Source organism: Strongylocentrotus purpuratus, unplaced genomic scaffold, assembly GCF_000002235.5.
Source record: "Strongylocentrotus purpuratus isolate Spur 01 unplaced genomic scaffold, Spur_5.0 spur5_scaffold_11, whole genome shotgun sequence".
In the NCBI taxonomy this organism is placed as follows: Eukaryota; Metazoa; Echinodermata; class Echinoidea; order Camarodonta; family Strongylocentrotidae; genus Strongylocentrotus; species Strongylocentrotus purpuratus.
The window spans coordinates 26236512-26264450 of NW_022145596.1; the positions used below are offsets into that span (position 1 = coordinate 26236512).

The window sequence follows — 27939 nt, forward strand, 5'->3', positions numbered from 1 at the left end:
AACATGGGTCGGTGGATCAGAAATCTTTTTTTTTTATAGACTCTATATACTTTAAAAAAAAAAAAATTATCCCTCTCATATTTCTCAGTTTTGAATGTTTTGATACATTTTTTCCTCCAAAACACGGTTTAAAAAAAACTATTTTAAAAAGCCGACCGTCGATTTCAACATTTTTGGGTCGGTCGCAAAGGGCAATCATCATTCGAGCTTGACTGAGCTGTATCTAGTCTACAACTTATAAACTAATAATAACATACAAATACATTTATAAACTCACCCGAATACAAGACTACAGTGACAAACATCGCGTGTACGCTCTGCATATTCTTCATCTATTAATGCATTTAATTAAACACCAGCCATATTCAGGACTCATAATTTCATCAAAATGTCTGCTTTGAATTTAATGAGATCATTGAAGTACTCTGCAATTTGCCAAAGGACATTTTCGGCTGCATTTTCAGTTCAACATTTTGGTGGCAATGGATGTGCAGTCCCACGCGTAACGAATTATGTGTGCCTTCCGGGGGACAATCCGCTGAACGCGAACGGACTCCAGCCTGTAAATATTTCAAGACATTGTGATTCACTCACACAACGATCGTTTGTGCACACATCTTCAAATTCATTCGCATGGGATGCTAAAAACAAGAAAGTTTATCCTCCTCAAAAACCCGGAGAACCTAGAAGTCCTGCTGTAAGTAGAAATTAGGCTCTGAGTCTGAGACTGAGTCTGACGCCGACGCCAAAAAAGGCTTCGGAGCTTCAGACAGCGGGTTGGGCGACATTATCTCAAAGTATGCAAAGGGATTAATTAAACTTTTGACTTACTAGGTTGCTCGACTCCTCTGGGCATCTCGCAGGCCACTTGAAGTTATAATTTGAAGAAGTCTTAGATGGGAAAAAGGGGGTGATTCTTCTTCCTACCCCGACGATTCTTCCATGTGCATGTTGTATCGTTGATTCAACATGGTGAAGAGAAAGTACGCATGCACGGTAGCGGCGCAGCAAATTTAATGCGTGCGTAGACTACTATCTCTTCGCCATGTTGAATCGCAACGGAAGTGCAATGGCAGTGCCAATACGTAATATTACGTAAGTGACTGACATGTCATGCTTTAAACTTCACACATAATGAAACGCACAATCAGCATAGATCTAGATCTAGATAGTACTTAAAATAGAAAAATCACTGAACATTTTAGTACAACTTGCAAGTTTATACATGTACCTTGAATATGACCAAAATGGGAATTTTTCTAACTTAAAAAAAGTTAGGTAAGACTAAACTGCAGTGAAATACTTCACCTGAAAAAAATCATAACAAATAGAAGGCTTGACTTTAATATCATGATTTTGGTATCAGATCAAACGGAAACTCGCAAGCTTTCTCCTCGCACCAATATCTTATAACATTGAGAGAATGGCAGCCAGCAATAGCCAATCAGAAGGGCTCTTGTAGGCGTCAATTTAGGAAATAAGGCCGAGACCAGATCAACGTAATGCACATGCGCTAGAATCGGCTAGCTGTAAGCTCAAGTTCTACGTGCTAGACCACTAGTGCTCTTTGGTAAAGCATCGATCCTCATTACCAAATCCTTCAGCTCAGAGAGGACTTAAAGCCGTCAGTCCCCTGGTTGCTTACTTACAAGCACATACCGGTACATTCTTTCTTAGCAGTCGTGTTAAACAAACCAAACCATATTATGTTGGTGCATGTTTTCATTGTTTTGTTAACTGCAGTCTCACAATTAATACACAGCACAGTTGCAATTGATTAGATACATATCGCATTAAAAAGACTTGGTGTACCAAGCCACTGCAGTTACTCCAGAAGGATGGAAACTAGAAGTAGGGTAGGGATAGAAAAGTTATATTAAAAAAGTAAATTGTTTTTTCTTTCACAAGATGGAAGCCTAGAAAATGCCATTGAAATATTTATCCTCTTTGCTTTGTCTTTGGCAGGAAATCTACTACTCTCGGAAGGATATTAAGCATAGCCAAAGAAAGATGTGGTATATTACTACTTTTGTAAGTCACTTATAACTTTTCAATATGTAGGTTCATAATATATTGTAGAATTGTAAATGACATTTTTTTTTTAAAGTGAGTCAGAGACGATGTAGAAAGATATCTCTGTTGGGGCTATCTTATTGATTAAGATATTTCTAAAGTAGTGAAATTTGTCGGACTTAATTAGGACGGATGCATCAGATTCATTCACTGCACGTAGTATCAAATGAAAATGATTCAGAATTTTAATTTTCAAATTCTATATTTAAAGGGCAATCCAACCCTTGTAATAAGTTGATTTGTATGAAAGCATAAAAATAACAGAAACGGAATGGAAAAAGTTTGAAATGAATCGGACCAATAGTAAGGAAGTTATGAATGTTTGAAATATGAGATCACTAAGTCTGCGAATTTCAAATTAGCAGTTTGGTCAGTAGATTTTGACTTAGGACGTGGATAACTCTCCCATTTGCTGTGTACAAAAATATCATTAATTTCTATTTTTCTTGTAAGTTTCTTCTCCCTTGAGGTGCTACTCAAAATATATTATAGATAACATTTTATTATGGGTCTTCTAAAGAAATAGACCCTCCTAAGCCATGAATTTATGAACAATTTAAATTTTAGTCATTTTATATGTTGGAACTTGGAACAGATGGGAAAGTAGTCTGGCGCTACATCACATTGACATTACTGCTTCAGCCAATTTGAAGTGCCCATAGGTATAGTGATTACAACTTTCCAAAATTCATAACTTTCTTATATTTTGTCAGACTTTGAAACTTTCATCACTTTGCTTCTTTGATCTTTCTGCTCTCTTTTAAAGTAGTTGTTTATTTGGGTTGGCTTTCCTTTTAATGTAATGGAGAGATATTGCATTTTTTATACTTTGTAATACCTTTGTATTCGTAGTTTTTTCGTACATCATGAAACAGCAGATTTCATTTTATGTATTTATTCTCTCCAACCAAATAGATCAAAGGAATGATGATTGATGATGCTGTAGCACAGCTTGAACATGTGAATAAGAAAGCAGCGAAGATAGCAAGAGAGGTATATATTACATGTTTATAAACCTCCCATTTCCCCCCTTCCCTTTCTTTTTTTTTTGTCTGTATATCTGTTCCTTTGTAATGTATCACTCTCTTTCTATATAGAAGTGTTGTGGTTCAGTAGTTCATGCATGTATTGTATTCAAGATGTGGAGGGTTCACTTCAAATATCAGCCTCATGCCTGGCAGTAAAGTACTTTTTTATAAGGTTATTAACTCTATATATGCAACAAAAGTAATTTCCCTTTGCCATATTGTATTCATCATGGGATAGATATACCAAAGGCTTTCAAAATTATTTAACTGTTTCTAGTGCAAGATTTTTCATACTGGTGTTGAAAAGGTTGTTATGGAGCTAATCAAGAATGAAAATGGGTAATTTTGCAAAGCCATTGTGTTGCACAAAGCACTCCTTCTGTCAATAGATGCCAATTGTTTTGTGCAAAATTGCTCGTGTGGCAAACTAGTGATCATGCAGAGAGGCAAAGAAAGCAACCCAAGTGTTGATACACACACTTGCTACTCTTTGCCCAAGTGCAGTAAATGGGTTCCTGGTTGAATAATGTCTCTTGGATCCTTTTAGAATCGTACAAGATATCCCTTTGAAAGCTTGACAAATTATATGAAAGTGAATGTGCAAAATTGAGTATTATATAATCATGTTCACTATGTTAGTGATAATTTCACAGGATTCTTTGGGGTTTCTGACATCAAATATAATTTTCCCCATGTTCAGGTCCTTCTGGAAGCCCAAGAAGAAGCAGTGAAAAACCACAATGTTGAATTCAAGTCCAATCTACATATAGGTGAGTTTATGAGCAATATCACATCAGAATTAATAGGAAATCTCTGGTTTAACGTCAGTTACTTTCTTTCAATATTCATGAAAATTGTGTGATCTGAATGAAGCGATAGATGCAATGTGCTTACATGATGTGTAAATTGTGTGAACGGTTATTATTTTCGGGTAATTGGCTAGAGGAGGCTAGTCATGCTGATATGCATTCATCTCCACAGGATGGTGACCTCGACCGTACTTATGAATGAACTGGCTAAAGACAGTGGGTGAAATTCCTTAGTTTGTAGATGGTTATATGTCAGCTAGCATGTAATTGGATTTTTGTATTTCAAAATATATTATTAATGTAATAGTTGGATTCTGTTGGATTTTATTTTAATTTTTGTTATTTTCACTAAAGTTCAATTTCCTTCTTTTTCTTCTCAGCGGAAGCACTAGTGGGGAAGGGTAAATACCAGCATGCTATCAGATTCCATGCTAAGGGTAGGGCCAGTATGTTGGACCTAGTCTACTGCCATCTAAACATCAAACTCCAGGAAGGACCACCACCAGAGAAACCCAAGTTCACCGGCTATGATCAAGCCAAGCACTACATACAGTCTAAAAGGAACCGGACTATTATTGCAGGACTTTGAGTTTCTTGTATGTAAGACTTTGAGGGTTCAGTGACACATTTGATATCAAAATGTTCAGAAAAATGTGGGCTTTCCAGGAAACACAAAGACTCAACTCCACCCAACGCCCCCATTGAAGTCAATGGCTAGTGAAACATAGACTTAAGGCCCAAGTGATCAGTGACACATAAACCACCTTTTCTCAAATTGGAGTTACGTCTGACCAATTGACTTGGCCTTCTGCTATATATTCATCAAAATCCAGGAATTAGGACATCCACCAGAGAAACCAAAAATTACAGACTATGATCAAGCAAGGCACTACTTATAGTCTTAAAAGAACAGGACTGATATGGCGGGAATCTGAGCCCCTAGTATGCTGGACCTGGTCTATTCATCAAATTCAAGAAATATCAATATTTATCGGTTATGATGAAGCAAAGCACTACCTGGATTCCAAAATGAATATGATTATTATTGCAGGACTCTGAACCAAGACAGTCACTCATGATACTTTGTATATTATTATGATATAGCAGACCATTGAACTCTGAACAAGGCATTTCCTCAGGTGCTTGGTATTACATGTACAGTATTGTGTTAAATGAAGATCATATAGAACAAATATTTTGCGGGACTCTGAAATGGGATATTCTCTAACCCTGATTGTATTTTTTTTTTTGGTGTGTTTTGAAAAATTCATAATTGGACCGCCATTGCTGGGCTCTTCCTGAGGCTTATGATATTGCTTTTCTATATTTAGTGATATCTATATTGATGTTATAACAAAAAAGGAAATATCTTGCTCAAAATTAACAAAGAGGAGTCAAAATCTCTGGTAATTAAGAAGCCTGGGAATATTTGAGGGTGGCAAATCAGAAGAGAGGCTTGGTTGAAACAAGCTGGTTTGATAAGGGCAGATTACAATGTAAACATAGTTTTGAAAGGCCATTTGAGATTAATATGCTCCTTAAATAGCCCTCTTCTCTTTAATATGGACTTGCCCCTTAATGGCACCATAAATTACAAGTGATGCAGTCCTAAGAAATTATATCTGTTTCATTGTAAGATGTAGCTTACAACATGGTGACTGTACACATCCGTCTGATACTAATGCTAATCAATTAAATGAATTGAAACATTGAAGACATCAAGCATGAAATGTGTATGAATTCAAACTCAGTTGTAAATTAAAGCGTATTCTTAAAAGTAATACAAAGTTTTGGTATCAAGTCATGAATTTGGTTCAAATTAACATATTGGAAGCATGTGTGATCCTACAATATTCAGTGATAGTTATCGTGGTTGAAATCAAGTCTTAAGTTTTGAAATTGTAAATAATAAACTCTTTATGTTGTATAGCTCCCTCTCAAGGTCAATATATTAATTAAGATATATAACAATGTTACTTGACAAAAATCAACTGATTTGCTATTCCCGTTTGAAAATTATAGATCACAACTACATATTCTGAGATTTTCATGGTCGCAGCTACCATTGTATGGCCGTAGGCGCTATTTGAAATTTATATATTTTTATATTCCATTTTTCTCGAAAGCAGAAGTGTTTTAGGGGCTAAATTTTGTATTGCTTATCCACAGGGGCATCCAAATATATCAAATTATAAAGAATCACTATCCATCCAATTTTCAAAATTTCCCAAAACTTAGTATTACCTTTAAAAGCACCGTTACAAAAGAAAACTAAACATCAACAAATCACAACATATCAGTACTCATTCCCACACAATGCAAAGAATGCATTGATCTCATCTTCACACCAAGACCCAAACATTGTAATCATGACACGTGGACAAGAGAGGTGGGAATTTATGTACAAAATTTATGAAGCATACATGATAATATATACAATATCTATACAGAGCATTTGAATAAAAGCTACACCTCACTATGATGGGAAATGATAGTTTGCCATGTCCCTAGCAGCTAGATGAGTGCCATCAAATCAATGCTCAACAAATGTACATTGCTAGATACATGTGTAAACCCTTCAGTTGCTATCTTGTCTACATTCATCACAATCATATCTTTTATCTCCACTATCTTATTTCTTGATCTTTTCATTAAAAACTTGAAGTTAAATGCATTCATAGATCTTGTTAGGCAAAATTACTAATCAATCGATGTCTTAAGATAAGTAATCTATGGAATGCTCGAGTGTTTCACAAACCTGGTGCTAAGTCAGGATAATAATAATTGAGCTCCAGACATGAGTGCTTTACAAGAACCGACTACTATTAGTTTTCCCGCCCAATTTTGTCAACCTTGCATCCGATTCAACGATGCGATCATTCAATTTCATGATCACCGAGATCAACAGTTAAAAAGCTAATCATTTCATTCCCAATTTAATTGTATAAGCATGCGATTTCATGATTTTCTCACATAAACGTGTAAAAAGCGTGTTCAAATTAAAAATGCATGTAAATGCATTCAACTTCGCACATGCACTGCCCTGATGAACGTTAAGGTATTCAAATTCACGAATACGCAAGCATTTATAGCATTGGGCAGTCTTTTTTTTTTTCACTGTTTGTTCTTTGCAATCTAAATCTGTTTGAATAAATTATGCAAACTTTATGTACCTTGAAATTTGACCTATAATTGAAATATCTCATGTGTATCTAACCCTAAACATGACATAAAGCACGATCTGTTAAAAAAAAGTATACATAATACACTTAACAAGTACAAAAATTGGGCGGGAAAACCTATATTAATGTCAGAGATGAATGGAATATTTAAGTCCAAAATTATTCTTGCCTACAACTTTTATTTCTTCCTAACCAGGCGTTTTTTCCTCAATTTTTGTCACAAGTTTCTAATGACAGTATCTTTCTCTTGTCACAGTAGGGCTTGTACATAATCTGGTTAAGAAGAAAATACATTACATGAGCCTTGGCATCATGAAGATACAGCTGATTAATGCGTCAGTCATCAAATCACAATCTATCTCTTTGCATGATAAATTCAAATTACAGGAAATATATGCAACCTTAAAGATAAAAACCAGTTATGGTCATGCGATCGTATTGTAAAACAAACGTGGAATCAATCAGAAAAGGTTGATCATCTAGCATATAACGTCCCTATTTTCACGAAGTGATGGTAGTGAGGAAAATCGTCACGCAAATTGAATGCGTGACACAAACATTATATCTATCAGGTCCAAATAGATATAATAATTTACCAAATATATCAATTAGTAGGTGGTTTCTCGGCAAAATTTGTATGATCACGTATTAGTCAAAACATATTCTTTTTTGAGATGGGACATTTCCAAAACTGGTCTTTACCTTTAAACTCATGAAACTGAACAAGATGAGTAAGACTGCCTCTCTGATATGCCTTTGTCTACATTCAGTTCATTTATTACTAAATGTTCAGGATACATTGTATTTCAGAAAGATAATAGCTATACATTTGGTAGACAAAACATATGATATCATGACCTTAATCCTCTGATCCCAAAACCTCAAAATCTTATCATTCTGTCCCTCTATGGTGATACATGTACATGAAATTGTACCCAGGTTAAGGTCAATTTTCTCAAATGGTACTTCAGATATCTTTAAAAAAAATCAAAGCCAGAAACACAGAATGTTATGGAATTGATCTTTATGATCTTTGACCCCAATATATAATAAGTTTGTTTTCCTACGGTGAAGTTCACATCTCAATTATTTCTTAAAGCAATGTGATAACGAGAAAGCAGGATCAAACATAATGTCTCCGGCACGACCTTCAGTGGGCGGCGGTATAATGATACAATTGTTCTCTAATAACAGTGGAATCTAAATAACAAACTCCTTGGGTCCAAGTCAAATTTTTATAAAGCATTCTTGAATTCTTGATCTATTGGAGGGTGGAGAGGAAACAACAGTAAACAAAGAAGTAGGAAAATTGCTTACTTGTTATAGTTACAGAGTTCTTTATAATGACGATCCACTGTATTGGATTACAGGGCCCTGTCTTACAAAGAGTTGATATCAATCGCAACTTATTTGCGATTGATATCATATCAATCGCAACTATGTACATAAGTGATAGGAGACTGCAAACTTGCGATTGATTTGGATCAATCGAAACTCTTTGTAAGACGGGGCCCAGGTGTACTTGATTTCTAAAAATATTTTTCAGAATGTCCAATAACGATTTTTGTATGTGGACCCTAATTGACTTTTAGGCATGCAGGGGAAAATAACTTACGTTAGATTTCAAAAAGCTAAAGCCCTATGAACTAAAGTCTATCTCCTGTCTGTGCAGGCAGCTCATGATTTCCATAGCTTGAGGAGACCATCTTCGCTGTATGTGGCTAGAAGATTGTTGTGAGGGTGGGGTACAATGCCTATCACATCCTTCTCATGGACCTGGAGGGGGGGGGGGGGGTAGGAATAAAAACAACATAAATACAACAGTTTTAAACAAGAGATATGTCAAACAGACAATGAGTAGGTGATACCAAGCAAAAGTGTAATCACTAATGCAATATTCTTGTGAATTCTCTCAGTTGTCATGTTGTACAAATTCAAACCTAACAAACTATCAACTTTAATACACATTGCATGTGTATTACACAGTTACAAGAATATTACAAGTTTACACCATTTGCAGACCTCCCAACATTACAACATTCGAATTTCAAAATTCCTATTATTTTGTGCAACTCAGCATAATTTGTGGCAACTTCCTCTCTTCCCCTTCCTCTCTCCCCCCCCCCCCCCCCCCCCCCCTTTTTCCCCCTCCTCTCTCTCTCTCTCTCTCTCTCTAGTAAAAGATATATCTTACGGTGAGTGTCCTTTCTAGTTTTCCAGTAATAAAAAATAAAGCAGAAAGGTTGGGAGGTCTCTTTTGCTTGTTAACATTGTTCTCATTAAAATCATTTTGTCCTGGACTCCCCAATGATTTGTGCCTACTATTCTTTTCACTGAGCAGAAGAGACACCTCCCCTCCTCTCTCTCTCTCTCTCTCTCTCTCTTTCCCCTCCTCTTCTCTCTCTCTCTCTCTCTCTCTCCCCTTCCCCCTTCTCTCTCTCTCTCTCTAGTAAAAGATATATCTTACAGTGAGTGTCCTTTCTAGTTTTCCAGTTGATGTAGAGAAGCAGTAGAGCACCAAATCCTCTCCTACGCAGTAGATCCATTCCCCTCTCGGTGATAAGCAACTACATGTGAAATCTCCTCCCTCCCGCTTACCAGAGCTGAAACTCCGAACAATCTAGTACACAAAAGATGGATCACAAATATTAAATTTGGAGACTATTTTTCTTTAAAATTTGTCTTGGATAAAATGAGAATTGTCATTTTCTATCCAATGCGACCTAAAGAAAATTGGGTATAACAACTCAAACAGCATATATAGGAGCTGGAAACTTGAGTTTTTGAGAAAATATATCACCACTAGATGGCTAGATTTTGTCCGTAGATTAATTGATTAGAATTTTCATACAGAATAATTTCTCTTGTCACAGAATGTCAGGTACAAGTATTACAGTTGTCACCCATAATAGGCACAACAAGTAATTTTTATATTGGGTAAGTGGAAATGTTTGTGGCTTACTCGTCATAAATTTCATATATGCAAAAATGTTGCGAACTGAACGTACTACAAATTTTTACATATGTTTCACATATGGTTCAAATTCATGAATCTTCATGCCTCAATATATTTGGATCACAATTGACAAAACTATTGTTGCCATGGTAATGGCCATCTCACAAAAGTTTCTAGTTTTACATACAAATACTGCTCCTCTGTAACAAATTGCATATATGCAAATTTTGGCAAAAACCTATATACTAGCTTACGAACAACCAGATATTCGTACCTGTCCTTGCATGTTCATGATAACGACAGTGTTGCTACGGTTACAGACAACAAACTGTTCTGCATTCTTGGGATACGGCATAACAGAGTTGACTGTGATGTCAGTAGCTGATGAGCCTCCCAGTGATTTGAAGGTACTGATGCATTCTGTAGTCTTGATGTTCCAGACCTGGTAGAATTCAATACAATATGATTGATTGAGATTGATTTATTTTACAGCAAAACTCTAAAGGGTGTTCAATGCAGAGATTAACGTGATTAGTGGAAAAGTCCATAGTGTGCGGTCATTTGGTATCCCTTACCCGACAGTTCTTAAAGGGGAATCCAACCTGAACTGATAACTACTCTCAAAGAAAGCCGACATATCAGATAAGCAGACTGATAAAAGTTTGAATTAAATCAGACAAAAAGTCATTTAAAAGTTGTACCTAATCACTATATGTACGGGCACTTCAAATTGGCTGAATCGGTAATGTCACTTTGACGAAGTGCTAGACTATTTTCCTAATTGTTTAAACACCCAAAATGGTAAAGGTGTCAATTTTTTCAATATGTATGATCCAGGAGGGTCTATTTTTTTTAAAGATATATTTTGAGTGGTGCATCAAGAGGGGAGGCACTTACGAGAAAAAGATAAATTAATCATATTTTTGTACACAGCAAGCGGCACTACATCCTGACTTATGGATCCTGCTGAGTATCGTCGTAGAAGTAGAAGTGGAAGAGTTGTCCCATGACTACGTCACAATCCACTAACTAGTAATATACATTATATACCTCACTAAAGAAATCCAGCCATCTGATTGGTCGAAATTGCAGTCATGGTTTTAGCCATTCCCGTAAATAAACAAAAAATGCCAAACCCATGTGATAGTTCGAGGGTTAATCGGTAAAATCTCGGCAAAATTCCAGTTACCGGGAAAATAGTTCAGTCTTGCTGAAAAACTGGTTTGAGCAAGCGTGGATACCATACATTAAGTGTGCGAATCAGTGGTCACTAGACAGCAAGAACACCAAAAGGGTACGTGAATTAGTCTTATTATTAGCCGTAGATCTAGGTCTAGATATAGATTGTAATTTTATTGTTTGCGATAACGGTGATACAGGTATTTAAGATTGTATAATGCAAGTGTTTGAATTGATTTAGTGGATGAAAAGTTGAATTCTACGCCGTTTTATGCGTCATTGCAGCGCTAAATTTGGTGTGTTTGTCGCTAATTTCTGACAAATTTAGATAGCTTTCCTGATGATATTTCATGCAAAATTTCTGTTATATTGATAAGCACTGATTCTTGTCCTTACATTTGACCTGTTTCTTGTCTGTTATAGTCATGTAATAGATGAATTACTTGAATTCTGAGCACATTTCAGTAACACAAAAAATCCAGCCCGTTCATAGTCCCACACACGTATTTGTATGTACATTGTGCCCTTATGTGCTTAGTCTGCTGTCTCAATAGCATAAACAAACTTGATTACCATGATTAGTAAGTCGCACATGTATTCTATGATCCTTTTTGGTTTATAAAAGTATTTATGACTGCTTTAATTTTCGAGATATAGTTGTTTCTCAAAGCAGTCATTAATACTATACTATTAAAATCTAACAAAATGTGTTAAAAGAACTGTTTTAAAATGATTTCTTTTTGTTGCAGTGATGGACTATACCTTGATGGTACCATCTGATGAAGCACTGAGAGCAAGATGACCATCAGGAGCAAAGACGGCTTCATTCACAAATGATGTGTGTCCTCGGAACTCTTTCAATGTCTTGCCAGATTTCAATCCATGTATCCTGTATCACACACACACACCAAGAGAAAACATGTAAGAAGTGTGAGTAACTGTGTGTGCAGACATTATACCCAAATCTAATATACAAACATTTAAACAAAAGGGCGTTTCTGTATTTGTTGTACGGGACATTAAGACGTTTTTCTAGACTATGAGGCAAAGAAATCAGCAGTGAAGATTGGTTTAATGGTATTATAGTAAAGTACTACCAAGGGGCCCTATGAAGATATGACAAATAACTATAAATAAGCCTTTCTCAGGAAGATAGAGCTGAAATTATCTTATGTCATACGAGACACACACACAAAAATGATTTTCTTGAAATTCAAGTTGATGCACAAAAAAAATATTAATGAAAAAGTACATCATAGACAGTTTAGCTGTCAAAGAAGAATTTAATTCACCTTTCACACTAAAAAGTTCTTTAATAAAAAACATGCACAAGATTAACATCTTCAGGACGATATGTCGTACAGAAATGATATTTGAAATTGATCTTTTTAAGATAGTATACTGGCACTGAAATACAAACCTACATAGAAGGATAGCATTGGTGATTGGTCCCAATTGGAAAGAGACTAACCTTAGAGATTGATCAAATGAAGAGCTGAGTATCTGAGTGGCATCTTTGGAGAACTTGACAGAAGTGACTCCCTTGCTGTGAGCATTCTCAAATCTTCTCAAACACTGCCCTGTCTGAACTTTCCAAACCTAATACAAATTTTTACAAATTCAAAAAAATGCTCGCTCTCAAACACTGTACTGTCTTAACTTTTCAAACGTAACATAACAAGGAAGAATATTTTTAAATGAAATAAAGATAAATGGCCATGAGTGTAATTCAGATCTCTATTGGATCAGTGATTTTAAAAGAATACAAAATAACGGCAGAAGTTCAATCATTCAAATTGCATTGGAAAAATGGTAATGTCTGTGAATAAATATCTACATTATTGCATCCAAAATTTAAGATTACACTATGACTAAGTTTAGTTTTCATCATGAACGGCTCAATTGACCGAAATCCCACAGAGACTTCATTCCAAATTGTGAAAAAAGGACCCCAAACCAAAAATAAACCCAGCACATCCAAATATGACATTGGCAATGACAAGCCTGTCATCAACCTACCTTGATCTTACCATCCTGACCCCCTGTAGCAACCATTTCGCTGTCCCGACTGAAGCACATACATAGCACAGCATCATCCATCAGCATGAACGAATCCTGGGAGCAGCAAAGGATATAGACTTTCTCATGAGCACCAAAGAAACAATTCTTTGATATTTAAATACATCAAAACACACAAACTCATTGTAATATAATGCATCAAAAGAAACTGACCTTGTAATGTTAAGAAATCTCCATATTAGAGTAAACTAAGAAAGAAATATCATTAAAAAAATTTATTCTCCAGAATTCAATGTTTTCATGTAAAACACAGCATAGTTCAAGTGGTGCAGCCAGCAATAGGAAAGCAACAATGAGTCAACTGTCACAATCTCCCATAAATCACACAGATATAACATAAGTTATGAGACTGACATATGTGCTTAAACTGGCTAAACATTCAATTTGAAACAATGAGCAATTTAAATTCTTATATCAATTTTTTTGTCAGCATAAACATTCTTCTAGAACCCATTTTCCTTTTCTTTTTTCACAAATACTTACTCTTCAGAGTTAACATAAAGAAGTTGAGAATGCAGATGCAAGCAAAGAAATTTAAATTCACTGAAAATTGCAAACCAAGCTTAACTTGATCCAGAGGCTGTGAAAAATGTGTGTATTACTAAAAAGCACAATTTTATCCACTAGGGCCAGACCTCTCCTCTGGAGTTCAAAAACTGTATTCTTTAATCCCAAAAGTGCTATTTTACTGACAAAAATTGTATTACAAAAAAACAAAACATGGATCAATGCCTTTTACAGTTTCTACATGGAGGAAGAATTTTTTTAATGGATCATTGGTTGAATATGCATGATTTCGTCATGACTGGTGTGTTTGATGAACCAATGAACATCCCCAAATTGCTGATGTGAGATGCTTGTAGAATACTTTACAGGACAGAATGGGCATTTCGCCATTGAAAATGGCACACACACACATCTTTTCTTTTCTTTTTTTTTTTTGGGGGGGGGGGGGGGGAGAATCATATTTTATTGAGGAAAATCATACTGTCGTATTTACTTCTAAAAATCGTACTGGTTGGCAGGTCTGTAGGGCAAGTCCATGCAATGTATTAGTGTATGAAAAATGTCTTTTTTTTCATGTTTTTCATCAAAACATGAAGAATCTCTTTGACATTATTATGGAATAATGGTGCTTTAGTATCACTACCATTAGTTATAGGGGAATAACACCATGACCTTACCTCTGCCTGGTACTTGAGATCCTTCCTGATCTTTCCTGTCTGAAAGTTCCAGACCTCAACGAATCCGTCCACACTACCGGTCACTAGGAACTGACCATCCGGAGAGAAAGCTGCACATTCCACATGGGACTTCTGACCAAACTGTAAGGATGAAACATACATTAGGATGTACATATCAAAGTACAGTGAAGCCACTAGGGCTGGAAATTTTGGGTATCTTTTTAATATGGGTACCCGCTCAAATTTTGGGCAGGAGCCAAGGTACCCGAAAGTGATACATAAAAAATAAAATTGCTAGATCTACATCTGTTATTAGATTTAAATTTTCCTATAAACATGTGTAAAGGGATAGTTGAGTTCTTGTTTCAGACTGCAAATGCTTTCAAAGTGCATGGTTATTGCTCTTATTCTTTTTTATGACATTTCTAGTGCTCTTTTAGGACCTAAAAGTGCTACAAAGGTCATTTTAGACCCCAAAATGTGTGAAATTTATCCAATACGATCATACCAATTCAGCTGCACTTTAAAAAAAAAATATGGTGACCGTTAATTTATTAATTAATAAATAATAACAATACACGAACCAGCTGGTTGAGCGTATCCTAACCAACACGAAAAAGCCAACAACTGCATTGGCTGGGATAAAACATATAAGGCGCTATCTCGTTTTTCAAATTATTGAATATTTGTGGGGCACCACAAATATTAGAAATCGTTATATTTATAGATATTTCAGCCGTCTCTGAATCAATGTCGATCAAACAAAGATGATTTTGTCATTTAAATGGTATGTTCTTTCTAATGTAACACTCAGTTTTCATTATCTCATAAAAAACTAGATGGAATTTTGACTGCGCGCAGTCGAAAATGATGCCTCCGCCATAGAGCAATTTAAATAATAGTGAGGTCTCTTGCTTTGCGCAATTTCTCAAGACGCGTGCCAAATTTCGAGGCAATCGGCCCCTCCCCCCCCCCCCCCCCCAGTCAGGGAGGTGCTCAAAATAGCCCAGTTAAGTACGGGTTAAGTAACGGAACATATTTCAAGTGGTTCTTGACATATCATGACAAGTCCTATACATGTAGTCTGAAATTTTCAAGTTGACCTCTATGACCATTGACATACATGTACTCCAAAATCTAATCTGATCGTTTTCCTATGGTGATATATATACTATCCTTAAGTTTGAAGTTTAAATCTCCAGTGGTTCTTGAGATATTATGATAACAATCTCAATGTATGGAATTTCATAAGTTGACCTCTGTGACCCTTGACCTTTGACCTACGTGCTCCAAAATCTAATCAGATCGTCTTCCTATGGTGATACATACTATCCTTAAGTTTGAAGTTTAAATCTCAAATGGTTCTTGAGATATCATGATAACAATCTCAATGTATGGAATTTCATAAGTTGACCTCTGTGACCCTTGACCTTTGACCTACGTGCTCCAAAATCTAATCAGATTGTTTTCCTATAGTGATACACACTATCACTAAGTTTGAAGTTTAAATCTCCAGTGGTTCTTGAGATATCATGATAACAATCTCAATGTATGGAATTTCATAAGTTGACCTCTGTGACCCTTGACCTTTGACATACGTGCTCCAAAATCTAATCAAATTGTTTTCCTATAGTGATACACACTATCACTAAGTTTGAAGTTTAAATCTCCAGTGGTTCTTGAGATATCATGATAACAATCTCAATGTATGGAATTTCATAAGTTGACCTCTGTGACCCTTGACCTTTGACATACGTGCTCCAAAATCTAATCAGATCGTCTTCCTATGGTGATACATACTATCCTTAAGTTTGAAGTTTAAATCTCAAATGGTTCTTGAGATATCGCGCTAACAAACTCAATACAAGGAATTTCATAAGTTGACCTCTGTGACCTGTGACCTTTGACCTACGTACTCCAAAATCTAATCAGATCGTCTTCCTATGGTGATAAATACTATTCCCGAGTCTTAAGTTTAAATCTTAAATGGTTCTTGAGATATTGTGATAACGGTCAAACGGGACGGACGTACGGACGGACGGACGGACGGACGGACGGACGTACGGACGGACGGACGTACGGACGGACGGACGGACGTACGGACGGACAACCCGAAAACATGATGCCTCCGGCACCACCTTCGGTGGCGGAGGCATAAAAATGTTGGTGTAGGTCCAGAGCTGCCAACCCAAACTGAACAAAAATCTTATTATTTTCCCACAAAAATCCTATTTTGAAAATAAAAATCCTATTTTTTTCTCACTGCGAAAATGCATTTTTTTAATTTTTAATTTTTTTTTTTTTTTTTTTTTTTTTTTTTTTGGGGGGGGGGGGGTTTCCATTTTGCATTAGTTCCTACATACAGGAAGAAATTTTTCAATGGACCAATGGTTGAATATGCATGATTTCATCATACTGATGTGTTCGATGAGCCAATGAACATCCCCAAATTGCTGATGTGAGATGATTGTAGGATACTTTACAGGAGAGAATGGGCTATTTGCCATTGAAAATGGCACACGAACACACACACAAAAATAATATATATTTATTTTTAAAACAAATTAAAAAAATAAATAAAATAAAATCATATTTTTTGAGGAAAAATCGTACTGTCATATTTACCGGTACTTCTAAAAATCGTACAAAATACAATAAAATCGTACTGGTTGGCAGCTCTGTAGGTCCCTCTGCAACAAAACTCAACTATCCCTTTAAATTTGACTATTTATAGCAGCGAAGATGGAGATGATTATACAGTAGGGCTTGGAGTAAAAACCGGATACCCCAATCCTGCCCAAGAGTCACTGTGACATTCAACTCCAAAAGTGTAGTAAGTTGATAATGTGATGCCTACCTTGATGGTCTTGCTGAGTTGTGTTGGATACTTCTCCTCTTCCTCATCCCTGACGGCTGCCTTACCCTTGAACAAATCTATGGTCACGCCTGGAGGTAACAGACCCTGGTGTTGCTGCCATTTAAGAGACTGTCCAAGCAAGGCTAGCAGGCGTGATGGGGGTACCACGCTGACCTCCCCCGAGAGGGCCTGGGCGATGGCCGCTCGTCTCCTTTCCTTGCTGCTCCCGTCAGGGTACGCCTATATATGGGTACAAAATACCAGTCAAACATTGCCTTCTCACATATACTCTTCTTTATTTCTTGCATTTTGAAATCCTAGACTGCAACATTGAAGAATTTTGTGTTCCCTTTATATTGTGTGAGTGACACAATTTGACAGTGGCTGTCAGTGGCAGCCCACTGTTTGTTCCACTAATATCAACAAGAGTGAGTAAGGAGTTAAAAGTGTTCTTTTTTAAACATATATGAAAGAGCTAGAATAAACATCATCCTAAAAGGGACCTGGTAACATTGTTCAGATGAGAGAAAGTGGTGCTAAGGTAGTGAATTAAATGCTTGATGTACAATTAAAGATAATCTGAAAGTTCTTAGTGAAAACAGACCATCATTAATGATACAAATTGGGGAAAACTTATCTGATCAATTCCTTAATTCTCCCAACTATATTATTACAATTTAATTACATTTTAGTTTGGTATAGTTTGTCACAAAGCAATGTCTTGGCTCTATATACCATTCCAGGCATTTAAGTGTTGAAAGAGTTTTAAAAGCCTGTCTTATGTCTTATTTGCAAGGAAAAATGGTTGGGAAAATTCAAAAATGGTTGGGAGAATTTACTGTCAAAGGGTGTCGCACAGTGACACCTTCAAAGAAAACCATAAACATATTTGTGGTTTGAGAATTTTTTCAGGATTGTTTGCATGTAGGAGGTATAGTACAGTAGAAGGAATATAATAAGTAACATTTCATACAAAAATTACGCAATTTTTTCATCAACCTTCAACAATGTTACTGAGTCACTTTAAAGGTACTATGTCCCTTTTGCAGCCAACCTCAAATGCTGTAGAACTTTGCAGGAATTATGAATATGTCATGTATGTCCTATATGTGAAATTTAAACGTTAGCAGTGTCCTCATATTCAAATTATGCAAGGAAACCCGTTTACTTGCTAGACTTCACTGTCAGACACTATTGAGTGACTGACTGGCTTTTTTTTCTTCTTTGGTAATAACATACATGAAAAGAGTTGTAAAGGGTACATATAGCATTTGTCTACATCAATAACCCACTTCTTGTGATGGCCAAGATTAAACTGATTGAATCTTTGCGCAGCATAAAACGTATGACCATTCGGTAAAATTGTCTGAAAATCAAGACTATTACTTTTGGGCTCTATAGCCCTAAAGTCGATTTGACAACTAATAGTCGTTATTTTCCCACTTGAAGATATTTTCAAGCCCCACCTTTTTTAGGGAAGTTCTAAATTAGTATTATCTTTCAAATGCAGTTGGAATTTAACTTTTTCATTTTTTTGGCCTGCAAATGGGACATAGTACCTTTAAGAACAATCTTTACCAAACAAGGTGTACATGTACTTTGACACTTTCTTGTTATTCTAAATGTACATCATCCCAATGGTATTATTGGGTATGATGCAGCAACCAGGGCATGGAGGGGGTTCTACTTACTTCACGAGGATCAAAGTAGGATCTAGCAAGGAGGTTTTCTAGGTGGACGTATCTGTCAGCCTGGTTCTGTTTGAGCATAATCATTGGATCAGTCTGTCTGAGAAGTGATCTAGCAGCGCCAAGCTCACGCAGCTCAATCAATTCAAGCACAATCTATATCAAATACAACAAAAATAAAAGGGAATCCTGATGTAATGATATGTACCCGATAATACAACGACTACATGTACTTTGTGTTGAAACATGAAAATTAAAAACTAAATCAACTTAAGCAAGATTGGTGAAAATTCATCGTACTTTGTTGGAGCAGTAAATGGGGAAGCATAATTACCAAAAAAGAAAATCTGTCAAGTCATTTGTTTATAACAGGCATATTTTGTCCCTAGCCTTCATTTAGCAATTTTATTTTTAATAATGACTTCATTGCAAATATCTACTATATGAGAAAACATTAATTTAAAAAAATGTTTGTAAGACTTGCTTTGAGTAGCCGGTCTTCACTAAATCTTTACCTGAATTTCCAATGCTGGACTATTTGTGTTCACTATTTGAATACATTTCATTTTTGATCACATCAATATCTACAAGTAGGTCAATATTACTTTTGGCAATGCATAGGATAGTACCAGACTACATCAGAAACTGTAAAATACGCAAAATTCCTAAGATAATAACACACTTCAAAACCGAATTTTCAATTAGATCATCTAGGAAAGCTTTGAGAGCTAGGTTCACCCTACTTGTTCATAGAGGTCAATGAGGGTCTTGTCCGGGAGCTTGAGTGATTGTATCTGCTGCAGGACAGTGTCCCAATGACCGCTGTTGATGTCCGTGATGAACTGGTCAATGCTGTCCACCGTGTTGAGGGATACAGAAGATTCCTCCTGAAGGGTGGCCAAGGTCCGAGGCAGACCTGCTTCCTTCAGATACTGCTGGATCAGTCTCACCACACTAAAAAGACAATTATCAAAATTCAATTAGATGCACAAGTGGGGTATGGTATTTCTACATCTCTACTCCGTCCCTGCCCAAATGTGCAACAATTTCACTTAATAATTGTTTAATCACCTAATAAATATGAAATTCTGTCTTTTTATTTCAGGTACATGTTATCAAATTATCATTGTTAACACACAAAAACCCTTATTTACATCATTCAAAGCCGAAACCTTTCATTTTATAGTCAGTCTCACAATTACAAATTAAAAACACTGTGCAAACCAATTCTAGACTAGCCACTGACGAGCGACTGTAATTTGATCCGATTTCACGTCAAATTCAAATTTCAAAATTTTTGCTTTTTGGATTTGTCCTGGCGCAATGCCACACCCACTCCCACAGGTTTGTCTAATTATGAGCTAGTCATGAGTGACTATCAGAATTAACCGTTTCAAGGCCCCTACGGACGGACAGATTAGTGTCTTTTGATGAGAACAGGTAGATATTATGTATCTAGATTTTCAAAAGGCTTTTATCAACGACTTCTGTACAAATTGAAACAACTCTGAATACATGGACAAGTATTGGATTGGATAGAGAGTTTTCTTGAAGGACGCAGGCAGAGAGTTGTTTTCAGAAATGGTGTGTCATCTTGGAAAGACGTTACAAGTGGAGTACCACAAGTGGAGTACCACAAGGGTCCATTCTCGGGCCCTGCTTTTTCTGTTTTATTGGAATGACATTCCGGAAATGGTGACCTCTACAGCTAAGATGTTTGTTGACGAAAACAAAGTGTAAAGATGGATCAGGACCAAACATGATTGTGATATTCTCCAAGATGATCTGAATGCACTTGCGGCATGGTCCAAGCTCTGGATGTTAAGATTTTAATATTGAAAAATGTGTGGTACTGAGAATAAGAGGTGCTTTGCAGTACTGTTATTTCATGAACGGAAAGATCCTTCAAGAGGTGTCTCATCACAAAGATCTGAGAGTTATTATGACGAATTGTTTGTCCCCATCAACTCATGTTCAAGCTATTGTGAATTCCGCTCATCGCAAAATGGCTATTTTTCATTGTTATTTTACAAATCTAAATTAAGAAAAGATTGCGACCTTTTATCAATCAATTGTGAGACCAGCATTGGAAATTTCATCAACAGCTTGGAGCCCTTACACTAAGAAAGATATAGAGGCATTAGAGAAGGTCCAAACGAGGTGTCTGTCTATGCAGTAACGAGACCAAGACTAAGATAGAGTCTCTACAGGAGAGGAGACAGAAGATGGATTTGATCGAAACTTACAAATATCTTAAAGATATATACAGTGCGTCCCAGAAAAAACAAAACTGAGAATTATCGATGTTTTATCATAACTTAATCACATTTATAATTAATAAATGACACATATTTGAAAAGCTTAGATCCTCCTCTTTCATTTGATGCAACTCATATGACTCATATTTCACGCATGAGTGATTAACATCAATTTGAAGAGAGGAAATCAAAAAGTCATTTGGCGGGTGGTATCTGAATTTCAAAGAGAAAATCATATTTCTAGAAAGTTGGGTTTCTGCCCTTTCATGACACCTCAATAAGGAAAAATGAGCAAGGAATGACAAAGTTCTGTTTGTTTAAAGTAGCCCTTACATTTTCATAATTTTAGCAAACAAATTCGTTTTCACTGGCTGCCTACCTAGCAAAAAGCAGAATTGACAAAAGACTTAACTCCGTTTCGTTGACAATTAGCCATGCATGAAGTCTTTCGTCTACGGCTGATTGTCAACTAAACGGAGTTAAGTCTTTTGTTAATTTCGTTTTTTGATACGGCAGGCAGCCAGTGAAAACGAATTCGTTTAATCAAATTATGGAAATGCAAGCACTACTTTAAACAAACAGAACTTTGTTATTCCTAGCTCATTTTTCCTGATTGAGGTGTCATATGAAAGGGCAGAAACTCATATTTCTAGAAATGTGATTTTCTCTTTGAAATTCAGATATCGTCCGCCAAATGACTTTTTGTTTTCCTCTCTTCAAATTGATTTTAATCACTCATGCGTGGTATATGCATTATATGAGTTGCATCAAATGAAAGAGGAGGATCTAAGCTTTACAAATATGTGTCATTTATCAATTATAATTGTGATTAAGTTATGATAAAACATCGATAATTCTCGGTTTCGTTTTTTCTGGGACGCACTGTATAGGAATAATTCAGAAAAGTTCTTCTCTGCTCCAAACAAAGATTTAAGAGGTCATAATAAAAAGCTTTACCAAAGACGTACTCGCACAAAATAAGCTGGCCACTTTTTCTCAAATCGAGTGGTCCAACCCTTGAACAGCTTACCTCATAACATAGTGTCTGCACCCACTGTGGCTACTTTTAAAAGAAAACTGAGAGCCCTTCCCATAGGACAAAACACTATGAACATGACTGAAAAAGAAAGCGGACAAAATATACAGTTCCTCAGGTAGACAAAGGAACATCCCTTCACTGCTATTATGTAAAAATGTGTAGAGCAGGTGTCACATGCATATTCACCTTTTTACATAATAGCAGTGAAGGGATGTTTCTTTGTCTACCTGGGGGCCGTTTCTCGAAACCAACTCCATGACAGTCATATCTTTGTCGCCGACCTATGGAGATGTCATGAAGTGGGTAAACTGTCTCACAAAGCCATGACAGACATGATATCGATATATCGCGATACTAGCAGCTCAAGAAGATAGTCTTTGTCACGATCCATTTGATTTATGAAGAATAACCCAAAACAAGTTTTGGGGCTAAAATTGTTCAAAAAGAAATATATACATATAAATTCTCCTAAAATAAATAATAAATAGTGTCATTATCATATTTACATCATCAAACGATTTGCATATTTCTGTAAAGATTCTTAAATTGAAGAAAAACCGGTGAGTGTTTTTTTTTGACAGTCAAATCAAAAGTTAGTTGAAGGATACTGTAATGTGATAGTTTATCAATACATACTTTTTTGTTTATTGTGACGAGGAATTTTAGGCAAAATGCCTTTTCTCAGCCAGTTTTTATTCTAGAGCCTCATAAATACTTGTTATATAATTGATTTGATATTGAAAATATAATTTGGAAGAAGTAATTAGAGAGGGAATAATAATGCACATAGGCCCCAAAGGTATGACGGTATCCTAAGAAAAGACTATGGATCGACTATGAAAAACGGTGTGTAACATTCTTATCTCTCTTATTCATATGTTATAGTTTAATGATTTGTGATTTAATGTTTATATTCAACTTTTTAAATTTTCAGTATAATTTGTATTCTCAATTTTGTACATTTGCATTTCGCATCCCAGAGAATTACGTACCGAACTCGTCTAAATTTTTCTCAAAATGATAGTGAAACTAATCGTCCATTTCGCGGCCCATGGAATGGCAACAAACTGACTTGTGATGGCGCTTTACAGCAATTAAAAAGATATGACAGGTTCGGAGCAGTGACAACTCGCTTGTCGCGGAAGTTGTCGCTCATCTTGGCAAAGACGGCTTCGTGAAACACTTAGCTGACAAGTTGCGCGACAGTGGCGAGATGTCGTTGATCTTGTAGTTATGACGGTTTCGAGAAACGGCCCCTAGATGAACTGTATATTTTGTTTGCTTTCTTTGTCCGTCATGTTCATAGTGAAAGGGCTATCAACCAAGTAAGTATTAGAGTTGAAGAAATCTCCAACTTTGGAGCAAAATATCTACTTTTTTTATGACATTTCTGGAATTGGGAGATGGGCCAGTTGGCTTGTATTAAAGATAAAGACCCCTTTAATATGGTCATGCGATTGCATTGTGAAAGAAACAGTGTGGAATCGATCAGAAAAGGTTGATAATCTAGCATATAAGTATTGGTGTGTACTGCAAGGTTCTGGAATCATCAAAATGATAAGAAGTTTTGCCCAGCCTTGGTAAAGTTACAAGCACTGTACACAGAAAGACGGTATATGGGACTACGCGACACATGCGCGATATATATCAGGTCCAAATAGATATAATAATTAACCAAATATATCAATTAGTAAGCGGTTTCTCGGCAAAATTTGTATCATCACATATTAGTCAAAACATATTCTTTCACATTATTAGTAATAAGAGCTTCCATTTCATTTCTTGAGAGGGGGGTGTTTCCAAAACTGATCTTTACCTTGAAACCTACTTTTAACATTCAGATATGCCTAATAAAGATTTTAGATTTTGTCATTGGCCTCCCTACTTCAAACTTTTCAAGTTCAACTTCAAGAAAACCGGCAAGGCGACAGATTAGCTGAAACTGAATCCGAAACAGAAAGCAAGTCGTTATCTGCTTATTACTTATAGATCTAAATATAATTTTATATTTAGATACCGTAATTAACGGTGTATACACTGCCCTCGTGTATTAACTGCACCCCTCTTTTTCGCCCTAAAAAAAAATAAAAATTGCCGTCTCTGTCGGCAGCAAGCCAGGCCCGTGTTAAAAAAAAGCTGAATGTGTAAGATCATTAATGTAAATTAAAAAACAGTAGAGGACCTAGGATAGAACCTTGTGGTACGCCGTGTAATAGAAGAAAAATTGGAGGAATTATTATTATAAACATATTGAGATGATCTATCAGAAAGATTACTTTCAAACCAAGATGAGGGACAAATTTAAGTGTTGTTCTAGTTTCGGAGTGGTGAGTCAACACACCGATTACTGAACTGGGAGACATTGCCAGTCATAGCGCCAGGTGGAGGGGCATAAATCGAAACCTGTGTGAAGTTATCTACTGTAATGAGGATCGGACACATTACGGTAGATAACTTCACACAGGCGTATGCATGCCCGCAACCCACCATCGGTATGTACACTACTTGTATTGTGGAAGCTAGTTCGTAATTAGGATTTGCGCATGGGCAGATCAAGATCATTCGTACCCAAATTGTAAAACCATTGAGACGAACACTCGGATCCTGCTCATGAAAGTTATGTAATCACTATTCATTTATGAACCAACAGTAAATTTATCTGATAGGGTCATTCCATGTCAAATCACCCAATGGTTTTAACCCGACCATTTTTGATTTTGATGAAACTTAGTGTACTTGTTGAGTGTGATCTCACAGCACCAAATCCCAAATTTTAGGTCAATCGGGTGAGGGGTTTGGGAGATACGGCCCACCAAATTTTGAGATTTTTTCAAAAATGGGGGTGGCGGGCCTACCTTTGAACCCTTGTATCTCGGGACCTAATGGGTCAATCTTCACAAAATTTGTATTGTTGGAAAGGGTATTCCATAAGGATTCCAAGTCTGCTGCCATTTTGAAAATTCGTACATGTTGGGGTACTTTGACCTCTTGACCTAAGATTTGACCTTGAAATTGACCTTGTGGATCACGTGACCTTGACAACATTTTTCAAGAAATGTAATCTCTGAAATGTTCACTTAAACATATAAAAGTTTCAGAGATATAATATTATTGGTTTAGGAGCAATAAGGATTGAAAGTATTCATACTTACAGATATTCACAATAAACCCTATTATAATGTATGCAATACATGCAATATGCACAGTACAACGTACATCTTCCACATGCTTTTTTGTTCTAGGCATATCCATTCTAAATGTCAGCGGTACTTGAATAGAAATAGAATGACAAGTTCATATAGGCCTAAAGGGTTAACAGGATGTATGGCTTTAGGCCTCTGAGTCAGTTCTAGGATAATTACCCCCCTGGAAATGTTCCCCCCAGGACAATTACCCCCCGAGGACTATCACACCCAGAGAACAATTACCCCCCAGAAAATTACCTCTTAGGACAATCTGTCACCCCCCCCCCTCCGAGGACAATTACCCCCTAGGACAACTACCCCCCCCCCTCTATTAGTTGAAGGGGAAGTTTATCCTGATAATAAGTTGGTTTTAATCAAAGCAGATTTTTTTTTTGGGAGGTAATTATCCTTGAGTAATTTTCCAGGGGGGGGGGGATGGGTTAATTCCCAGGGGGGTAATTGTCCTGGGGGGGGGGGGGGACAAATTGTCCTAGGAAGTTATTTTCTGGGGGGTAATTGTCCTCTGGGTGTGATAGTCCTCGGGGGTAATTGTCCTGGGGGGGGGGGGGACATTTCCTGGGGGTTAATTTTCCAGGGGGGTAATTATCCTAGAACAGACTCAGAGGCCTAAAGCCATACATCCTGTTAACCCTTTAGGCCTATATGAACTTGTCATTTTATTTCTATTTAAGTACTGCTGACATTTAGAATGGATATGACTAGAACAAAAAAGCATGTGGAAGATGTATGTTGTACTGTGCATATTGCATGTATTGTATACATTATAATAGGGTTTATTGTGAATATCTGTAAGTATGGATACTTTCAATCCTTATTGCTCCTAAACAAAAAATATTATATCTCTGAAACTTTTATATGTTTTAGTGAACATGTCAGAGATTACATTTCATGAAAAATGTTGTCAAGGTCACGTGATCCACAAGGTCAATTTCAAGGTCAAATCTTAGGTCAAGAGGTCAAAGTACCCCAACATGTATGAATTTTCAAAATGGCGGCAGATTTGGAATCCTTATGGAATACCCTTTCCAACAATACAAATTTTGTGAAGATTGACCCATTAGGTCCTGAGATACAAGGGTTCAAAGGTAGGCCCGCCACCCCCATTTTTGAAAAAATCTCAAAATTTGGTGGGCCGTATCTCCCAAGCCCCTCACCCAATTGACCTAAAATTTGGGATTTGGTGCTGTGAGATCACACTCAACAAGTACACTAAGTTTCATCAAAATCAAAAATGGTCGGGTTAAGATTTTCAGATTTTTTGGGTGATTTGACATGGAATGACCCGATAGTGATACACAGGTGGAAGTATTCTTCTCAAGAGGCAAACAAAAGGTATTCATGAAGCACCTCCATCACTTCGGCAGTGATTATTCTAAAATGCACACGTGGGAAGTATCCATCATGTAAAAGATATGTGGATATTTTGGGGTCATGCGGTCCAGAGCTATTTACGAACTCGCTTATTGTGCAGCGGTTTGCTGTGAAACCTGTGAAAAAGTGTATGATAATATCAACGTTTATCCGAAAAATACTCAAAAAATGACAAGAAAATTGATACAAAACAGGTAATAAACATAACAACTTTTAAATTATGATCTTTATATAAACATTTGATGAATATTTTCTTCATTTTGGGTATGTTTTAGTGGGGTATCTCTAGATCTAGTCTAGCCGGAGTTATATGGGTCAAATTTTGGATAGAATCTAAGTTAGATCTAAAAGGGCTGATTCTAATCTAGTTCTGAACAAGCGCCAATAACTTTTTCTGAATCAAAATTCAGGTAAAGAAAACTAGTTCTGGATCTATCCATATTCCATAACAACAGGATCACCTCACACTTCCATACACTGATGGTGATAAGTAGATCTCAGTAATATTGTGTATTGGGATTGACCGGATAAACCATACACTTTATTAACTATTCACTCAACGTAATAACTCGTACATGTAAGCCTACCCACAGCACAGCGCCCACAATCAGACAATCATGACAATCCAGGGATCGACGATCCACGCGCAGCTCATCGCGTATTTTCACTCATACAATTTCATCCAAAAACAGATTCACATATACACTCCAAACACAAGGGAAAACAAGTAACTTACTCAGCAGATTCGATTTCCAAAGACATATTCAGTGGTTTTTGTAGCCGAATGTGAAGAAAGCAGCACCAGCAAAAAAGCGATCCCGAGGTGGCGTAATATGAATATTCATGAATCTATCACATATTCATATTACCCAGTCGAGCTTAGTCTGTTTTTAAGCCTTGATCTGTTAGCAGTTACTAGTACCTGATTCTTTCCAAGTGAATTAGAAAGTGATTGAATAATAATAATAATAGGCATTTCAATAGCGCGCTTTTATCTAGAAATTCTATTCCGAGGCGTATTTATTATTAC

General features: G+C 36.5%; 2 protein-coding genes across 2 annotated transcripts; one reads left to right on the forward strand and one right to left on the reverse strand.

Moving 5' to 3' along the window:
* The first annotated feature begins 262 nt into the window (after positions 1-262).
* LOC591756 (39S ribosomal protein L22, mitochondrial) lies at positions 263-5626 on the forward strand. The gene is made up of 5 exons (XM_791309.5): positions 263-697; positions 1966-2031; positions 2989-3066; positions 3802-3871; positions 4291-5626. The coding sequence occupies exons 1-5, from the start codon at positions 389-391 to the stop codon at positions 4497-4499; spliced, it is 732 nt and encodes a 243-aa protein (XP_796402.1). The 5' UTR covers positions 263-388; the 3' UTR covers positions 4500-5626.
* A 2903-nt stretch (positions 5627-8529) lies between these two features.
* Positions 8530-27774, reverse strand: LOC115922312 (WD40 repeat-containing protein SMU1). Its single transcript, XM_030981014.1, has 11 exons — positions 27646-27774; positions 19779-19989; positions 19039-19191; positions 17348-17587; positions 14491-14631; positions 13247-13342; positions 12699-12826; positions 11990-12116; positions 10323-10490; positions 9560-9712; positions 8530-8868 (listed from the first exon to the last, which is right to left on the reverse strand). The coding sequence occupies exons 1-11, from the start codon at positions 27669-27671 to the stop codon at positions 8770-8772; spliced, it is 1542 nt and encodes a 513-aa protein (XP_030836874.1). The 5' UTR covers positions 27672-27774; the 3' UTR covers positions 8530-8769.
* Between the last annotated feature and the right edge of the window lie 165 nt (positions 27775-27939).